Genomic DNA, 19,396 nt, shown 5'->3' with positions numbered 1-19,396 from the left:
ACTCTGTTTCCAAACCAGTGTTTACCTATTTCACGCCTAAATCTAAATTTGTCTAATTTAAAACCATTGTTACGAGTTCGCTCCTGGTTGGATAATTTGAGTACCTTTGTAATGTCCCTTTTGTTTAGCCCTGCCTTCCACTTATACACCTCTATCAGGTCGCCCCTCGCTCTACGTCTCTCAAGGGAGTGCAAATTAAGATGCTTTAACCTGTCTCTATACTCAAGGTTCCTAATGCCCGGGATTAGTCTTGTCATTCTCCTCTGAATTCTTTCCAAGGATTCTATATCCATTCTGTAATACGGTGACCAGAACTGAACTGCGTAATCCAGGTGTGGTCTCACAAGAGCAAGATACAGTTTTAGGATGACCTCGCTAGTCTTGTAACTAACACTCCTTTGTATGAACCCAAGTACTTTATTAGCCTTGTTACGAGCAAAAACACATTGTTTACTTGGCTTAAGGTTCCTACTTATCATTACTCCTAAATCTCTCTCGCAGTCGGATTTCTCTATGGCATCGTTGTTCATCTGGTATCTGGTTTCCCTGTTTACATCTCCTATACTGAGTACTTTACATTTGTCGACGTTGAATTTCATCTGCCATTTTTCAGACCATTCGAAAAATTTGTTTAGATCTTCCTGTAGTTTTGCCGAGTCCTCGTCAGATTTGATAACACGTCCTATTTTAGTGTCATCAGCAAATTTACTTATGTTGCTGTCTATGCCGATATCTATGTCGTTTATGTATATAATAAACAATAATGGTCCAAGTACTGAGTCTTGGGGAACTCCACTTGTGACGTTGCTCCAATGGGACTTAGTGCCGTTAATGCTCACTCGCTGTTTCCTGTCCTGTAACCACGCCCTAATCCATTTAAGGATGTCACCTTTGATGCCATGAGCTTCTACCTTTCTAATTAGTCTTTCGTGGAGAATCTGTCGAAGGCTTTACTAAAGTTGAGATATACCACATCATAATTGTGCCCCTCGTCCACCGATTCGAAAACTGATGAAAAGAATGTTAATAGATTAGTTAGGCAAGAACGTCCGCTTGTGAAGCCATGCTGGGAATCATTGATCAATCGGTGCTTCTCCAGGTGATTTCGAATAGTGTGTGAAATGATTGCTTCTTGCGTCTTGTGTTTACCCAGAACCGTCAACTCGTCCATTTGTGCCTTCTTCAAAGAAGAGTAGGTGTCTAACAAAGAACATTTACACTGCAAAACATTCCTATCACTTATACTCTCTTAAAATCTTGATGGAAATCATCCACAACTTATGTTTAGAGCATGCTGCTTTGGTGCCTCATGTTAGGAAATAAATACAAAAATAACCAAAACCACAACTCTTGCACACTTCACTGACCATTTTCTTTACAATAACTTTTCAAGCTTATTTACAAATCTGCAGTACAGAATAGTCCCTTTACACTGTGTCTAGTGTTTCACCATTATTGATTCTTGCGGTAAGTGTCTTCTACATTTATTCTCATCTTATTAAATGCATCTGTCTTGACAAAATCAACCTTCTTGTACACTACTGATGGAGCCGACGCCCCTACAGGGCCTTTATTAGAAGTTCCTTTCAATGCCTTGGGACTGTGTCGAGCCTCAGGGTCAAGATCCAGATCCAAGTATTGAATTTCATGTTGTGGTCGACATGCATTCTGAAAGGAAAAAAATATCTGAAATAAAGAGAAGTGAACATGCATTAGTTCTTTGACCTTCTGATAGTGGTCAAGTTTTGCATGCAAGAGAGCATGCACAAAAAATATTATGTAAGACAGAATATATTTGATTTTTGGACTCAGGCACTGGTGATATCTGATATTAAAAGATTGGCAACAATTACCCCAGCATCAGACATCCCCCCAGCATCACTGAACAGGGGATAAAAATTCCCTGCAAAGAACATAGTTACCACAGAGGATGACATAATCCCCAATGAAAGCCAAGTGATGAAAGAACCACCAAAAAATAATTTCTGTTTTACAGTACAGTACAGTACATGGCAGATTCTTTTGGCATTACTCTACCTACAACTATAGCGTGTTCACTCAAACTCTGCAAATGAAGCCTTACATTTCACATGCTAATTTTTGCTTGCCCAAGTGTGGAAACTATCAGAGATCAACACAGAAAAGTGATTGTGCCTTAAAACCTCAGAATATACAAATAATAAATTAAATACTGAACAACAGTAGAAACTCTTCATGTGTCCGTTCACCAGCCAATCAGCTGCCTTGCTACAAAAGAAGACCCCCTGTACCCGCAAATTTAAAAATGCGAACTATTACGACTCCACTATGCTGTATAAACAATGTAAGTACAGTCAGTTCTCCTATAACGGGGCAGTAGCATTGCCGAAAAACACGGCTTTATAGAAAAATCACGTTGTAGTAACAATTGGTTTAATAGGAATTAAGGGGTGAGGTAGTAGGAGGTTCGAGAACACCAACATAACTCAAAGTTTCTTTATACTGTACAGTACTTTGTTATATTATTGTTAGTTTGAAATGTGTTCTTTTATAATAAATGTGTTTAAGTTTGATAGTATCAGTTCTCAATAGAATAAAAAGATAAAAAGGAGGAAATATATTTAGTACAGCGTGTTAGTGTACGTTGTTATGCGATAGAAAATGTAACTATGAAGGAGGGCGCAGAACGAAGATCATGAAATAATACGTAGTGGTGTGTGAATCGCTTAAATGCTTTTAATGATAAAAATTTTAGATAAAAAAATTCTAACAATAAGAAATATAAATAAACTTATATAAATATTCCAACCCTCATCACAAGAAGAGAAGATGGTTGTTTGAGAAGTGTGGTGGTGGAGAAGGTGAAGTCAGTCTGATGATGGAGGTGAAGATTAATACAACTTTATCACATCTTGTGTTTGTTCAAGAGTAATAGCTTTTCATTTTACTTCACTTTCTCTTTCACCACTACCAGAATGCTTCACACCCTTGCTGCGCATTGTAATTAAAAGCAATAAAGTTGATATAGTTCTTGTACAGCACTAAATAAAGCACAGTCTGCAATAACACATCTGATGCATATGAAAGATAAACAGACTTTACGGATGGCGCGCTGTCTTGTGTGATACTACGCAGAGGTGATCGCATAGCCGCTTATTCCTACTTGAGTGACAGTTCCATTTACTCAATCACATTACATCCAAATCGCATCTGCATTAGAGAAAAGTGTTTCTCAATACATTTATTTCAACATAAGCAAATTGTGCTATGAAAACACGCGTCATAGAGCGCTGATTGTATAAGATGCATGTAGGATGTGGGCGTATGAAGTTTCCTATGTGCCTAGATAGAGCAAATAAACAACAATGGTAAACAATATGGCAATTTGACCAAGGATAGCTGACAAAGCTGATAAAAGATGCATGATGTTAACAAATTATGCCAGAAGGCCTTAATCATTTCTTCCCTTGTGTATGAAAATTTACAAATTTCTTAAGACAATTTTTGTATTTAGACCTTGTAAATAAATCTGTACCTCCAAGAGATGTATTCAAGAAAGCTAAACAATATGCAAAATGCATATTCAGGAATGAGGTTGTCAAGAGAGGTAAAGAGATTTGTCACAAATAACAAGTTTGGTATAGGTATTAGAAATGAATGATAGTCTGCTATTGAGAGATGATATAATCCAGCCAAATTATTAGGTTAGTACAGTAAGCAATAAAATTAATTTTGCCAGTAAGCAAAAACAGTGACCAATAAAGTGTTCCCCAAAAATGGGCATGTTAGGTGAAATGGTGAGCGAGACAAAACGTGTGCTTAGTGAGAAGGGGAAGCATATTTGTATTTGCATTAGTTATACTGAACTGTATAAATAATAACACAATACAAGTACTGTACTGTATATCATTATAAAAGGACTTCGAGATTTTGTTTTAAATGTTTTTTTGGTTTTCCCAAATCCCTAAGGCCATTACTTCATATTATAAGGTTAACTACTTCCAGAATACCAGTACAAACACGCTCTGTTCTTCCTTCCTCATACTTCCACTGTATTTTCCCATTTCCCTACTCTATAATTTTCCTTATCCCCTTCTTTCACATCACACAATTTTACTCAATTTGTTAAGGCAGTTGACATCAGTTTCACTTCTGTAATATCCAAACTATCAAGCAAAAGTTTTTGGCAAATCTGTGAGCACTGTTCCAGAATCTCTGAACACTCAGGAGTAAAAATATACTGTAGTTATAAATGGTATGCCTGAGTCTACATGAATCATCTTGAATGGAATGCAGGATTTTTTTTTTTTTTTAAGTGTGGTGGAGCACAGCACAAGCATGATAACTGACAAGTGAGTTAATATGAAGTCAACTTACAAATTTCTAGTGTTTATATTCAAGTTTTTAAGAGGAACCACAAAAGTTTCACTAACCTGCTCATCTGCATTTGTAGAGTTCCGTCTACTACCCGGGTTGGACGTGTGGTCTGCTTCGTCACCACTATCATTACCACTGCGGCCATTGCGCAGTGTGGAAGGCGTTGGAGAAGGTGCAGCTCGTTGTTTGCGCTGATCGTGCTTTTTAAGGCGTGTGGGGGCTGGATCTAGTACAAACATATTTTTGGATACAGGTTCTGAAGGGTTCTTAATGGGCTTTAAATTTCTATCAACTACAGGTGGGGCCGATGACGGTGGTGCTGGTGAACCCCCAACAGCTCCAAGTACCTCATGTGAACCACCAGATGGTGGAGGAGACAGTTCTGAGGAACTAAGGTTGCCTCCCTCAGATGTCTTTTTAGGTTTTAGTCCTCGATCAACAGCAGGAGGATAGATTGGACTTTTGTTTGTCTGAGGGATGTTGGAATATAGACCAGCAGGTGATATCCTGGGGTCCTGTTCTGCCTGTTTATCATGAAAATCCTGCAGGCGCATATCATAAGAGAATATCTGGCCTTGCAAGTTCGTTGGAGTAAAATTATTATAGCAATGTCTTTGTTTGGCCCTTTCAGCTGCTTGGGGACTTACAGATTCTGAATATTGTTGTGACCTTACCATAACATGCACTTCTTCATTTATTTCACGAGGTGTTGAAGGAGGAATAGAACTGTTAACAGAAGCTGGAGAAGGTTCAGGATCAGATACTCCAGTAGTAGCCTCATGAACTGCAAGAGAACCTCCTATACCATTCCTGACTTTCTCATTAGAACTGTTCTTTCTCACTAATGAAGTTCTTGTAATTGTATCTAAGTTTTGATATGTTTGCTGGGGGATTTCTGCAAGGTGAGCAGGTTTGGGTGGTCTAGGTGGAGCTGCTGGTACCTGTTGATGATCATCATCTGATATACTAAGACCTCGTATATCACTGGGCAAATTGGCAACACTTATTATAGCCCCTGGTGATAGACCACCCTTAGTTCCTGGACCATCCCACTGTCCATCTTTACAGTAAATATCCCGGGTGACCTGCAATCCACCCACAGGTCTTGTTCCTTCACTAAAGAATTTTGCCTCAACCATGTGAGGAGTAGTACTCCAGTCATCATCACTGAAAACACTGCCTTCTGTTCCTAGTGGTGACTGCACACTCAAAGTATCTTCTGAAGTTGTTCCAGATGGCCTTAACTGTCTATGACTGTCATAAGACTCGCGTGGTATCGCTCCTGTGTTTACTGTAGGGGCAGGAGGTGCTTGAGTAAGGGGAGGTTGACTATCATGGCACATTATAGGTGCTGGAGGGGCCATTTCATTGGGTATACTTGAACGGTGGTTTTCCAAAGACCCTTGAGGTGGTATATCATCACTAAAGGGAAAACTGGAATTTGTGTTAGGTGTTCTTTTCCCTGTGAAACATGTACTAATAGGAATATATGGTCCAGATATAGATGAACCTGGAGAAGATGGTGACAGGGGTGGGGAATCTAGGGCAGGGTGTTCCAGAGGCAAGCTATGGAGAGGAGCTGGGGGTGTAGCAGATGGTGTTGTTGCTGCCAAGTGGTCTAAAGGCAATGGGTACTCATCTTCTTGAGTATAGATCTTGAGACCACAGACATGACACACACAGTCCACCCAACGGTTCATCTCCTGTTCCGTCTCCGCACATAGGTAATAAATTCTCTTGGGAGTCTTGATGTCAAACATGTATTTGTATTCTGACTTCCGATTTGCAAAAGTTATGCCTGCGTCAACCTGTTGGACAAGAGATATTAAAAAATTAGAATTTCAAAATAAATGAAATTTATTCCTCTCTCACTCAATAATTTGGATCAATAGGCAGATAAACCTTAAGGGGAAAAGGGTAATAGTAGAGAAGAGTGATGCAAAAGAAGTGTTGAAAGTGACAAGAAAAGTAGAAACATTCACACATACATACTGTACTTGCCTATTTCAATGACTGATATTAGCACTCGGGTACTGTACTAGAAAAGCTCACACTTTTAACAACTTAAACAAGTTCTAACACCCAAAATTTAATACAACATTTCTTTAATGCCCATTGTCTATAAATCTGAAGATACCTATTAATATATTTATTATCTTCTCATTTCTCCTTCTTTTGTGTAAGGAGGGGGGGAAAATGGGTGGCAGAGGAAATGATAAAGGTGAATGGTGCTGGGTGAGTAAAGAAGGCACTGGAAAGGATTGAAGCAGTACCTAGAAATACCACACTAAAGATACACACTTACTCATATCCATATCTTATAAACAAAGGACTGTACAGTAATGTATATGTTCAGATACACAAAAAATTTCCAAACCTCCACACTGGCTCACTGTCCATACTAAAAGTACAATAATAATGTATCCCTTATTTTAGCCTTTTTATTTCTTTATACTCTACAGTACATCAATACAGTGTACTGTGCTGTATCTTCAAAATTCTGCAGCAAATGTAATGATAAATTATGGTACTTTCTTGGCTCTCATTTTGTATAACAAATCTACAGATAAATGGTGCAATTTGAAAGATTAATATAGCTTATCTAAATCTACAGATAAATGGTGCAATTTGAAAGATTAATATAGCTTATCTAAATAGGAATTAATTCTATAATAACTGTGCTGTACAGTAAAGCCTCGAATAACGATGGTAATGTGTCCTCCAATATTGCAGTGTAAGGTGAATCATCGCATTGCGAATCATTAATTACCATTAAAATAAAGCAATAATAATGGGATGCGTTCCCAAGTGTGACCTTTTCATATCTTTTGTGTGACTTTTTACCCTCTTTTCTCCCCAAAACAATACTACAGTATTAATGAAAAGTGCAAACTATATTCTTTAAATAATGTTTCTGAATGCACCTTATACAATATAAATGAATAATAATATGGTCACACAAAAGGAGATGGGACGCCATTGTTTTTGTTTGTGTTTACTGTACAGCTGGGAGTCAGGGAAGATAATTCTACACGAGAAAATTAAGAAAATAAGATCCTGGTTGTGGCTGTAGTACAATTAATGTAAAAATTTTAATATATATATATATATATATATATATATATATATATATATATATATATATATATATATATATATATATATATATATATATATACAGATGGATTGGCAATGCCAACATATACTTGCACATTTAAGGATGCCGCATCATTTATCTTTTTAAGAATATGTACAAAAGATTCATTATTGCTTATTACTGAATATGTATTTGATTGAATTAATCTTTATACTGTATATGCAAAATGAACAATACAATTCATTAATAATACGTAGAATATTAAAACACACACGAAGAGACAAGACGGCATTGTCTTCGTGAGTGACGATGGTTCTACAGTACATAAAAAAAAAACCGAAGAAAATAAAACCCTGGTTGTAGCTGTATTGAACTTAATTTAAAAAAATTGAATATACCTGTACGTATGTTTTAACCATTTCGACTTATGACCTGGATTTGGGTCCCTAACCCCGTCGTAAGTTGGGGAGGAGCTATATACATCTTTATGTAGACATCGTTTGCGTTTATTTAAATTTTAATGCTTTGTCCTGTTAATGGATCCACTTCAGAAAATATGTTCATTGCTTGCTCCATATAATATCCACAGACCTCTCACCTTTTTCATATCATTTTAACATATCTAGTGTCTAGGCTATGTATATACACTTTCTATTAGCTTTTGAAACAACACTAACATCACTTGCTCATGTTGAACAGGGATGCAAAAATGCTGTAAGAAACCCGAGAAAGTTTTTCTCCTGTTCCTGTTCACATGTGTGAAAACAAACGGACCGCCAAGCCCCGACTGTAGTTTACTGGCGATGCACATTACCACTCATTAGCCAGGCAGCTTCTTTGCGCAAGGCGCTCTTCATCTTTTTTTACATCAACTTTTTTTTATAATACATATCAGGAGTTAGTTTTTATTTACCGGGTATATGGAAATGTAATTTTATTATATTTTTATTATATTTTTGTTATAAATACGAATGAAATAAGGACGTAAATTGAATTGGGTCCTAAATTAACTAGTCTTAAATATGAACAGTTGTTGGTCGAACCGTTGTTATCAGAGGCTTTACTGTAATTGTTTCAACAGTAAAATATAAATAAAAAAATTTGACATGCAATATGAAACCCTGAAAAGACTTCTTAATCCCCTTCATCTTCAATATCATACCTGATGTGTTATGCTAAGTTGGTTTTCTTATCAATACCTTTTAATTTAAAGTGATTCATGAAAGGTTTCTTTTAACATTGAACCTGGATACATTAGTCAACCTTCACCCCTTTCGGCTCGCATCATTCCATCTGCATTTTCATCTGTCTACTGTATATCATAGGCTTCTTACTCACCTGGTCACACTGGTCAAGGTCAATTTTACCCTTCAGCTTACGGCGGGTGCGGTCTGTGTAGTATTCTAAGAAGTACTGACCCGGTAATTCTCCGGATCGCAACACAAACCACCGCATGCGCCATTTCTGCAAATATTTTATCAATTAGCTATACAGTATACTATAGTGTACAGTATCTACTGTATATGGGGAGTCCATGCAAGTATGAAAATTTACCATAAAATAATATGACAATGAGTTGATGTACACTATTGCATAGTTGCCTGCACTTATACTTGGTACTGTACAGTACAATGACTGGCATGTTTTGTGAGATAGGACACCTTTGTGTTTGTTTACATTATATTTACTCCCAGAATGGCCCTCAGGAACCTCTACACAAAATGCACCAGGCAACTGCACATTACATTAGCAGCTTAATATTCTTTGTCTATTCATTGGTTATAGTACAGCACTGCAAATCAATTGATATTTGTGATTATTTCATGAATGTGACAGTAATTATTAGGAGCTCTTCTAAATTTCAACCCAAGAAAATAAACATAGTTTTGGTTAAGATTCAACAGACAAACTTAAATCTCAAGATTACTGAATAATAACAATAATAATAATAACAACAGTAATAATATATACTGTATTCAGTAAAATCATCATGCTTTAATAATTAAAGCACGGACTTCAGGGAAGACTAACATTATTAATAATTTTTTTTTCTGATTATTTGTGACAGTATTTTCCCATTATTATTTATTTGTACAGTATGTGTTTTGTATGTGTGAGTGTGTACACACACATATGTTTACAATACAGGTAAAGGAAATTACTGTCTGTAGAACAAATGGCTCCCTGTCCTAGCCGCAAAAAATGCCGGCAACTTTAAAACTACCCACAGACATTCTTGGGTACATCCAGGGTGTCATCCACGAATAATAGAGGACTGTGAAATAAAAATACGTGAATTTGGGGGCCACCCTGTGTATGGGGTACTACAGTTGCCCACAGGTATAGTGTTCTACCCCTCGGTGGTCTTTCCAAACATGTGGCCAACAATATATTTTTTCACTAATACAGTCAACCCTCGCTTTACGTGGTCCCACTTTACGTGTTTCCACGTTTACGCGGTACCCTGCCGAACACGGAATGCTCACTTTCCGCGGTGTGTACTCTTTTACACGGAGAGCGGCGAGAGCAGGGTGCGCACAAGGTCGCCCAGTCATCAAAACATTACCGAGTTCTTCACCCGCCACCCACCACAGCCGGCCCAAGTCAGTGATAGTGAGGATATGGATTTATATGGACTTTGAGGGGTTTGACAAAGAGGCCCTGCAAGCCTCTGTGGTGGATAGTGATACAATTGATACAGGTGAGGGCCAATAATCTGCCCTCTGCCTCGGAACCAACCCCCCATCCCCGTGTGCCCAGCCATCTTTTCTACTCAAGTGTTAAAAAACCTAATATTATTGATATTTCTCTTAATTATTAATTGTGTGTGCATCCCATCATAAAATAAAGAAGTTATTTTTGCTACAACGTAGGTATTGTGTCTGAAAAAGTGGAGTTTGGGGGTCGGCCCGGTCTCTATTTCAATTAATCCCATATGTTATGTTGTTCACTTTACGCGGGCCGCCTTGGGTTCAATTGACCGCGTAAAGTGAGGGTTCACTGTATTTGTACTAGAGATTTGTGCAGTGATACGATAGATGTAATATCTGTAAAGAAGTTTTGACTAAGTTTCTGACATTAATAATAATAATAATGGTTGCCCCTCATGTAAGGAGGATGGCCGGCCCAAGGGCCACCTAGGCCTGTAGCCAACACAACAACCACACCCTAAGTTATTGAGCTGCATGACCCAGTGTCAAGGATAGTCCGAGAAGACCGGACAACTCACCAACTGCACTGGCAAACCATTACCCTGGAACATGATTTGCAAATCGATTAACATCTAGGTTCCCAATTACTGCTGGGTAAACAGAGGCAAATGGCATAAAGAAACTTACCCATAGTTTCACCCTGCCCAGGGATCGAACCCGGGTCAAAAAGCTTGCGAGGCAAGCATGCTGACCATTACACCACAGGTATACGACATTGCCACACATTTGGAAAGGCCGCCGAGGGGTAAAACACTATACTGTACCTGTGGGCAACTATACATAGACCATAGAGGTATACAGTTTCCAATGTACCTAGACAGTGTAGGTATACAACAAAAGTAAACAGCCATCAGATACTTATCAGTGTTTCCAGTAGGGCCAATTGCCATAAACAGAATGAGTGAAGTAAATAATCAATCTTTCATATGGTGAAAGTGAAATTAGGTCCACAAGTCTTGACAAGTCTGTTACAGCCAGTGCATAGTTATACCCTGTACCTGTACAGGGTTGTGTTCTGATCTCACTAGAGGAAAGGTCACGGCAGGCATAGCTCCCGGGGATTAATTGTCAGTAATGGCTAGTGCTACTTGTGAACAGGGCTGAGCCCTACAGAGGGCCGAATTGGAGAGGGCCAAGGAAGAAATCTTGAAATTAAAAAAGTGATAGCAAGGATGAAGGAAGAAACGAGACAAGGAAAGCCCGTGTCTGACGAAAACTAAGGCGAATGGAAGGTTGTGAGGAGAGGGACGACCAAACTGGTGGTGAAAAAACACACCAAGGATACAACAACAGCTAAGTGTACCAACTCTTTCAGTCGTTTAATAGACGAATTGGACGTTAGCATAGTCAGGGACAAGGCTGACAAGGAAGGTACGAAAACCTTAATTGTTGGCGATTCCCAGGTACAGTACCTGGACAGTTTTTTGTGGTAAAAATAAAAATAGGATGAGGGTGTGTTTGCCAGGAGCTGGGGTGGGGGATATAGTTGACAGGATGGAAAATATCTTGTCTGGTAATGGGAACAAACCCATAATCTGCCTCAGTGCAGGAGGCAATGATATTGGCCGGTGTAGGAGTGAGGAGCTTCTTGATAAGTTCAAGGCAGCTATAGAACGTATTAGGTCGAAGGAAGGGATCCCTATCATATGTGGTGTCCTGCCTAGAAGGAGAGTTGGCAATGAATGGTTGTCAAGGGCAGTTGGTGTCAACGGCTGTCTGACAGACATTGCAAGTCAATATCAGTCCCATTCATTGACAACTGGGACAACTTCTACGGCAGATGGGACCTTTATGCTAGGGATGGGGTGCATCTGTCTAGCAGGGCTGTGGAGTCGGAGTCGGAGTAAATTTCGGCTTGTGGAGTCGGAGTCGGTAAAATTGTCCAGACTCCGACTCCGACTGAAGCTATTCTGTTCCTAAGTACAAATATATGAACTCAGGCATATTCATTGCAGTGATTCCACTGATCCCACTAATTTTCTTAAATTATTAAAAGAATTTATTTCCATTTTATAAGCATTATTATGAATTTATTGTAGCAGGCACAGTATAGCACTATAATTTTGGACGATAGTCTCTTCTTTACCATTTGAAATTTTGAATTATATCAAATTTTGTTTCGTTGAAAACTGCACAGAGGCTCTCAGCTACAAAACAATTAGCTACAACCTGTTTTTGGTGAGATTAAGGCAAATTTAATTTAATAACTTAATCATGTAAGGTTTATCCATTTTCCTTAATAAGGTATTCATTTCTTTAATGTACATAAATATATAACTTTACTTTAAAAGGAATTGTAGGATCATCATTTAGATCCACATCAGATTATGAGCTTAAACAAAATTCATATGCTGAGATCGAACTTTTAGATATACATGTAAATGGTGTTTTCTAGTTAATATCTTGAATTCTTAATATATTTATTTTTCTTTTGATTGAAACTTTGAAAGTCAAGCCTATCATCTTTTTGTAGTTCTTAAATATCGTCCAGATCATTAATAAAGCTGTAGCAGTATAGCCACGGTGTTTTACTTTTTACCTACGCAGGTTACAACATACAAATTACAATTAGGATGGTAGAAATAGTTGTTACAAATAGGCCAAGGAGTCGGAGTCGGAAGCATAAAAATTTGAGGAGTCGGAGTCGAAGGTTTTGTCTTCGACTCCACAGCCCTGCTGTCTAGGGAGGGGGTGGCAACCCTGGCTGGGTCTCTCGAGAGAGCAGTTCAAAAGATGTCGAAGTCTTTAAACGGCTAGGGGAACATATGAGCACAGGGGTGGAAGAGACTGCAGTGGGAGCAGGTAAACAAAGTGAAAGGTGACAGAGAAATAGTGCTAGGAATTATGACAAAACTAAATTAGGCAGGGAGTTAAAACCTAAACGCGACAAAGAGAGGACTCGGAACACAACTAACTTAAATGTCTACTACGCAAACAGTAGAATTATGAGAAACAAAATGAATGAAATCAGGGCGTTGGTATGTACCGAAAAAATCGATAAAATAGCAATCACCGAAACATGGATAAATTTAGACTCAAGTGAGTTACCTGTCGAATACCAAATTGCAGGTTACAAATCATTCCAATCCGATAGGCAGATTAGGAAAGGAGGCGGAGTAGCAATCTATGTTAGGGATAATCTGAAGTGTGAAATAAATAAGGAAATAAAAACTCAGCGGAATACAGAAACAATTTGGATAGAATTAATCGATGCTAGAGAAAAATTAATCACAGGAGTTAATGAGTGACTTATTTGGGATGAAATGCGCAGGGCTTCCATACATAGCAAAGTCTGTATAGTAGGCGACTTTAACTTTAGCCAAATAGATTGGATTAACCTTACGGGTAACTTGGAATCAGAGGATTTTCTTGAAACAATCCAGGACTGTTTCCTAAGCCAATATATAACCGAACCCACCCGGAGTAATAATATACTCGATTTAGTTCTGTCAAACAGAGAAAACCTCATTAGTAATGTCGAGGTAGGGAACGAACTTGCTAACAGCAATCACAAAGAAATTAGATTCCAGTTAGAATTTCAGAGCAGACGCAAGGAAAATTCCACTTAAATCCCAGATTTCAGAAGGGCAAACTTTGATAGTTTGAAGAGGCAGCCGAGAGAAGGGGTATCAAGCTTGGGGGTGAATTACATGACCTCACATGAGGTGACCTCACACAATGTACCCACAGAGGGCAACTTCACCTTACCTGGAGACCTGACGGTTGAGGATGACCTGATAACGAGATATTAAGTTGACGAGTTCCACAACTTAAATAATGAGTTACTTAATGCACAAAGGCAGAACATACCATACAGAAAACTCAGATCAACCAACAATGACCCTAAATGGATAAATAATTATTTAAAGAATATTATTTGCAAAAGGAAGGCTATAGGTAGGAGAATAACTCACGGTGAAGTCTACCTCCGAGATTATTATAAGGTATTGGCCGGTAGGGTTAAGACCGAGATAAGAAAAGCAAAGAGGAATAATGAGCTGAGGATAGCAAGGGAGGCGAAGTCAAGCCCCAAGGGATTCAATCAATTGTATTGAACTAAAACGCGAGAAAAGATTTGGACTAATACAGTCAGATATCGGCGAGCTAACTGATAATGACTGGAAGCAATCATTTCCAACTCTATTCGAAATCACCTGGAGAAGCACAAGTTGATCAATGATTCCCAACATGGCTTCACAAGCGGGCGTTCATGTCTAACTAATCTATTAACATTCTTTTCCTCTGTTTTCGAATCAGTGGATGAGGGGCACAATTATGATGTGGTATATCTCGACTTTAGCAAAGCCTTCGACAAGAGTCCCAACCCACGAATACTAATAAGAAAGGTGGACACTCGTGGCATTCAAGGAGATATTCTAAAATGGATCAAGGCATGGTTACAGGACAGGAAATAGCGAATGAGCATTAACGGCACTAAGGGCCATATTCAAGAACAGTTATGGGGTGTACGACGCCACTTACAATGACCTTCTTGCCCTGATCTTTTTTCAGCAATATCGCCTTTAACATATGGAACTCTGCACTTTTCGAAGCTTTGGAGGAGTCTCGAAGCAAGTTTCCTGGTGGAAATTATTAGCTAGTGCTGTATTCAAAATATCGAAACTTTGAGATCTCTCCAGAGCTTCGAAAAGGTGGTATTCCTGAAACAAGATCAGGGCAAGAAGTTCATCGTAAATGGCGTCGTACACCCCATGACTGTTCTTGAATACAGCCTTAAATCCGATTGGAACGTCACCAGTGGAGTTCCCAAGACTCAGTATTTGGACCATTATTATTTATTATATACATAAACGGCATAGATATCGGCGTAGACCGCAACATAAGTAAATTTGCTGATGACACTAAAATAGGGCGTGTAATTAAATCTAATGAGGACTCCGCAAAACTACAGGACGATCTAAAAAAATATTTCAAATGGTCTGAAAAATGGCAGACAAAATTAAATGTGGACAAATGTAAAGTACTCAGTATAGGAGATGTACACAGGGAAGCCAGATACCAGATGAACAACGATGTTATTGAGAAATCCGACTGCGAGAAAGATTTAGGGGTAATGATAAGTAGGAATCTTAAGCCAAGTAAACAATGTGTATTTGCTCGAAACAAGGCTAATAAAGTACAGTACTCCCTCTTTATCGACGGATTTTTTATCGACGGTTTTGATTATCGACGGATGCAGACCTTGACTCATCATACTCATCTGACTGGTCAGGCTTTTAATAAGCCTCAATCATCACACTTGTATATACTGTACACTGTATTGTTTACTGTAAGGACCGATGTTCACTTCAATAAATGAAATCGTAAGTTTGCTAGTATTTTTGTCCACTTATTATATTATTATTTATACACTATTATTTAAGGTTATGTGTAAAGGAAACGCATTAATGCTTAAAGGTACATTTATTCAACATATGCTAATAATAGTTAGAAAAATTACGTAACCATCACGGTATCGACGGTTTCTTTATCGACGGCCGTCTACAGAACGTAACCCCCGTCGATAAAGAGGGAGTACTGTACTTGGGTTCATACAAAGGAGTGTTTGTTACAAGACTAGCAAGGTCATCCTAAAACTATATATTGCACTTGCGAGGCCTCACTTGGATTGCGCAGTTCAATTCTGGTCACCGTATAACAGAATGGATATAGAATCCCCGGAGAGAATTTGGAGGAGAATGACAAGGCTAATCCCGGGCATTAGGAACCGTGAGTACAGAGACAGGTTAAAGCATCTTAATTTGCACTCCCTCGAGAGACGTAGAGTGAGGGGCGATATGATAGAAGTGTATAAATGGAAGTAAGGGCTGAACAAAGGGGACATTACAAAGGTACTCAAACTATCCAACCAGGAGCGAACTCGTAAGAATGGTTTTAAATTAGACAAATTTAGATTTAGGCGCAAAATAGGCAAACATTGTTTTGGAAATAGAGTAGTGGACGAGTGGAACAAGTTACCAAATATCATCATTAACTCGAATACGCTGGATAGCTTCAAACATAGGTTGGATGGATATTTGAGCAATAGGGGTTGGGTGTAAATTGGACTGCCCAGTATTGGCCAATAGACCCACTGCAGTTTCCTCCACTCTTATGTTCTTAACACACTGTAGAATATGCTGCTATTTTTTTTTTCCTATACAGAAGAAAGCATCACAGCTTGGCAGTTACTTTTTTTCACCCACTGTGACTAAGCGGTTGGCTGAACGTAACATAATAACCAGGGTAGATTACCTGTGAATGGGCGAGCTTACCACAGTAAATACTGTTAATTTTTTTATTTGCCATCTGACGAAACAAAATTCCCCTCGACTCAAAACACCACGCTGAGGCACTTTACATCATAGTGGGTGTCAAAATTATACTACCTCTAAATATAACTGGGATGTCAACTTTTTTTTTCAGTTGGTAGCTTATGCAGTATTTTGTACAATATTTGACAGGGCACTTTCCTGAGTAATGTTATTGCCAAAATGGGCTAAAAAGTAGTAAAAAAAAAAGTGTCCTGAATCTGATGGTATATTGTATAAGACCATAAAGAAACTGGGAAAACTTATCCTTAAGAAAACAAATGTGAGTGAAATATCTATTCAACTACTTGTAATAACTTGCAATTTAGTTGCCTCCCAGGACAAGTACAGTACAGGGTATTAATCATAGAGTGAGATGGTGACCATAGGAGCATGCTTGGCCAATTACTGCACTGCACCATCCTCTCAGGCTGCAATCAGCTACATTAGATGCCCAAAGACCTGTGGGGATGTGTATCGTTAAACCCATTTTCTCAGATTTTTGTTTCTGGTGATTGAATGCCTTTGGCAAGCTGCCCTGTGTCTATACCATTCACCAGGGGCAGATACAGAAATTTTGCAGGGAGCTCAATACAGCCATTGATAATGTAATCATAATCAATATCTTCCCTCAAGGTCTACTCATAACTACAGTTTATACAATAGTGTTATAAATATATATACTCGGTATATACAATACTGGATAAAGTTATAAAATGGTCTAATTAAATACCTCACCATTTTAAAATGCACTGTACATTTTAAAATTCATTTGCATAACTGTATTTAGGAGTAAACATAATTGGTCCTGTTGGGAAGCCACTCCTAATAGGACCATTGGACCAGAAATAGTTAAAAACATCAGCCTTAGTGACCTGATCTGGCCCAGTGGGCGAGAACGATTGAAGACGTGTTTGACCCCCACTACCGTCAGCAACACTCCCCTTCTTCTCCAACCTGTTCAGACCACCTCCACACTTACGGAGTAGCACCTAAGATATGCCCATTTGCCTCCTAAGTGGTGGTGGTAGGAGGAGGCTCACAGGCATCCCCCCCCCCCCCATCTACCACCAGAAGGAGGTTTGATCCCATTCATTTTTTCCACAGATGTTCTTATCAGTAGCTATAGAAAGAATTTTAAAAGAAGCAGGGCAAAAAGGATGATGGAAATTGTAGGGTGAAACTCGGCCCAAAACTGATCATATGGCACTAAAATGATGTCTCTACATACATGCTTTGTTCGCGAAGAAATTAATTATTTACTGTAAATACTCCTCCGAAAAATCTGCTGAATCGGCGTGTTGTTGTCATCTGCTCAGTTTCATTGTTTACAACCAACCCACTCAGTCCGAGCGTATTCTTACATCCAAAAAAAAAAAATTAAATCACACCATCACGCTTCAACAAAGTTCCATTCATTGGTACCAGATAACAAAATAAGTATTTTGTTTTATATGGCATGGGAGTCTAGGGGGTCTGCTAGGAAGTTAGGTAAGGTTAGGTTGGTTGGTTAGGTCAGGTTCTATTAGGTTCTTGTAAATGTTGCCGCTTTTAAAATACTTGCTGTAATGATAAGAACATGTAGAGAAAATGAATGAAATCAAACAGCTCCTCAGGTGGTAGTGCTGTTCTCAGACATTACCCTGACTTGTAATATTTGTTTCAAGCAACTAGTACAGTATTCATTTGCTGTTCCTGCACTATTCAATTTGTTCAAAAAGAAGGTCTTTCCTTGTATTTCTTAAGACAGATCTACGTTCTCATTAGCTTTTTTTGATCCACTTCGGTTCTTCTCAGTATTTAGTATGACCACATGATAAAAGTTTAATTTTTTTATGTCCACCACTTTGTTTTAAAATAAGAAAAAATGCTTAAAAATTCTGAAGAGATACTTTAGGATAAACTAGTTATTAAGTTTGATCAAGTCGAGCAATATATGACCAGCTACTGATCCACACCTTTATCAGTGCTTTAAGATCTAATTGTAGCAATAGATTGTTCTTACTTCATTTAACTACATGGTACAATATGCACATAAATATACCTGCTTAACAGTGCTTAAAATGACCTAAATGTGATACATGGTAAATTCTGCTCTAATCTACTTTACAGTGGTTTTAATTATAATTTGTTGTAAAATTTATAAACAAATGTACTCAAATAGCTCTTGCTAAACATTAAAAGAGAAATGCGTGTATGTGAGTAAGTTAGACTAGATCTCAGCTGTACATGAAGGTCAACACAATAATTACACACCATTCAAGACAGACAACTTGGACGGCCATAACCTGCCTAACACTTGATTTAATAAGCAATTCACTCTCACTGGTGGTTATATTTTTTATTTCCTGGTAAATATCCACGAAACTTGTGGTCATAAATCAGTTTGAGAGTACAGACTGTTTGAGGTTACGTCCCTGGGTCGGTGTGTCAAGTTGGTGGTCTACACTAGTCACTACTTACCGCCCTCCACAGCCGCTTCGGGGGCGGTGATTTCTTTAACATTCCTTCATGAACTATCTCCATATTGCCATGAACCATCTCCGCCGGCTGCTGACGTGAAGACACATATTAACCTCCGTCAAATAAGGTTTATACACTGATTATCACACACCATCCCCGCACACAGTTAAAGACACGATGACTACGCTCAACACTTGCTCTGATTGGCTGCTTTCCACCTTCTCGACATGTAAGATTGATGATGATTGGCCGTCAACAAGAGTTTTGCCCAATAAGATCCTCCTATGGAAACATATGAACCTAAGTGTTTATTAATGATATTTTCCCAAATTACGTGACTTTTTTGTGTTATTTCATTCATTTAAATATTAAATATAGGGTTTAAGATATTATGTCACAGTATTTTCTTGCTTTACAGCTTATAATTTAGATATATAGTTCACATTAGTTAACAGTGC

General features: G+C 38.4%; 1 protein-coding gene across 3 annotated transcripts; it reads right to left on the bottom strand.

Moving 5' to 3' along the window:
* Nucleotides 1-1,046: 1,046 nt before the first annotated feature.
* On the bottom strand, nt 1,047-19,118 carry LOC121861272 (protein daughter of sevenless-like). Of its 3 annotated transcripts, none has more exons than XM_042358920.1 (4): nt 18,939-19,118; nt 8,792-8,917; nt 4,413-6,164; nt 1,047-1,686 (listed from the first exon to the last, which is right to left on the bottom strand). In XM_042358920.1, exons 1-4 carry the CDS (start codon nt 19,014-19,016, stop codon nt 1,453-1,455), a joined length of 2,190 nt encoding a protein of 729 aa, XP_042214854.1. In that variant the 5' UTR covers nt 19,017-19,118; the 3' UTR covers nt 1,047-1,452. The 3 variants fall into 3 exon arrangements, with proteins under 3 accessions (XP_042214854.1, XP_042214862.1, XP_042214868.1); XM_042358928.1 differs by having other exon boundaries at nt 1,047-1,668; XM_042358934.1 differs by lacking the exon at nt 1,047-1,686 and adding an exon at nt 2,841-3,189.
* Between the last annotated feature and the right edge of the window lie 278 nt (nt 19,119-19,396).

This window comes from Homarus americanus, unplaced genomic scaffold (assembly GCF_018991925.1).
Source record: "Homarus americanus isolate GMGI-L3 unplaced genomic scaffold, GMGI_Hamer_2.0 scaffold40248, whole genome shotgun sequence".
NCBI lineage: Eukaryota > Metazoa > Arthropoda > Malacostraca > Decapoda > Nephropidae > Homarus > Homarus americanus.
This window is presented reverse-complemented; position numbering and strand designations above follow the sequence as displayed.

Bases quoted from the DNA above. Each gene is read 5' to 3' on its own strand.
- LOC121861272 (XM_042358920.1), bottom strand. From the start codon at position 19,016: ATGGTTCATGGCAATATGGAGATAGTTCATGAAGGAATGTTAAAGAAA. The intron at 6,165-8,791 runs GTGAGTAAGAAG...CTTGTCCAACAG, and splicing joins ACCTTGACCAGTGTGACCAG to GTTGACGCAGGCATAACTTT. The intron at 1,687-4,412 runs GTTAGTGAAACT...TCTTTATTTCAG, and splicing joins CTACAAATGCAGATGAGCAG to ATATTTTTTTCCTTTCAGAA.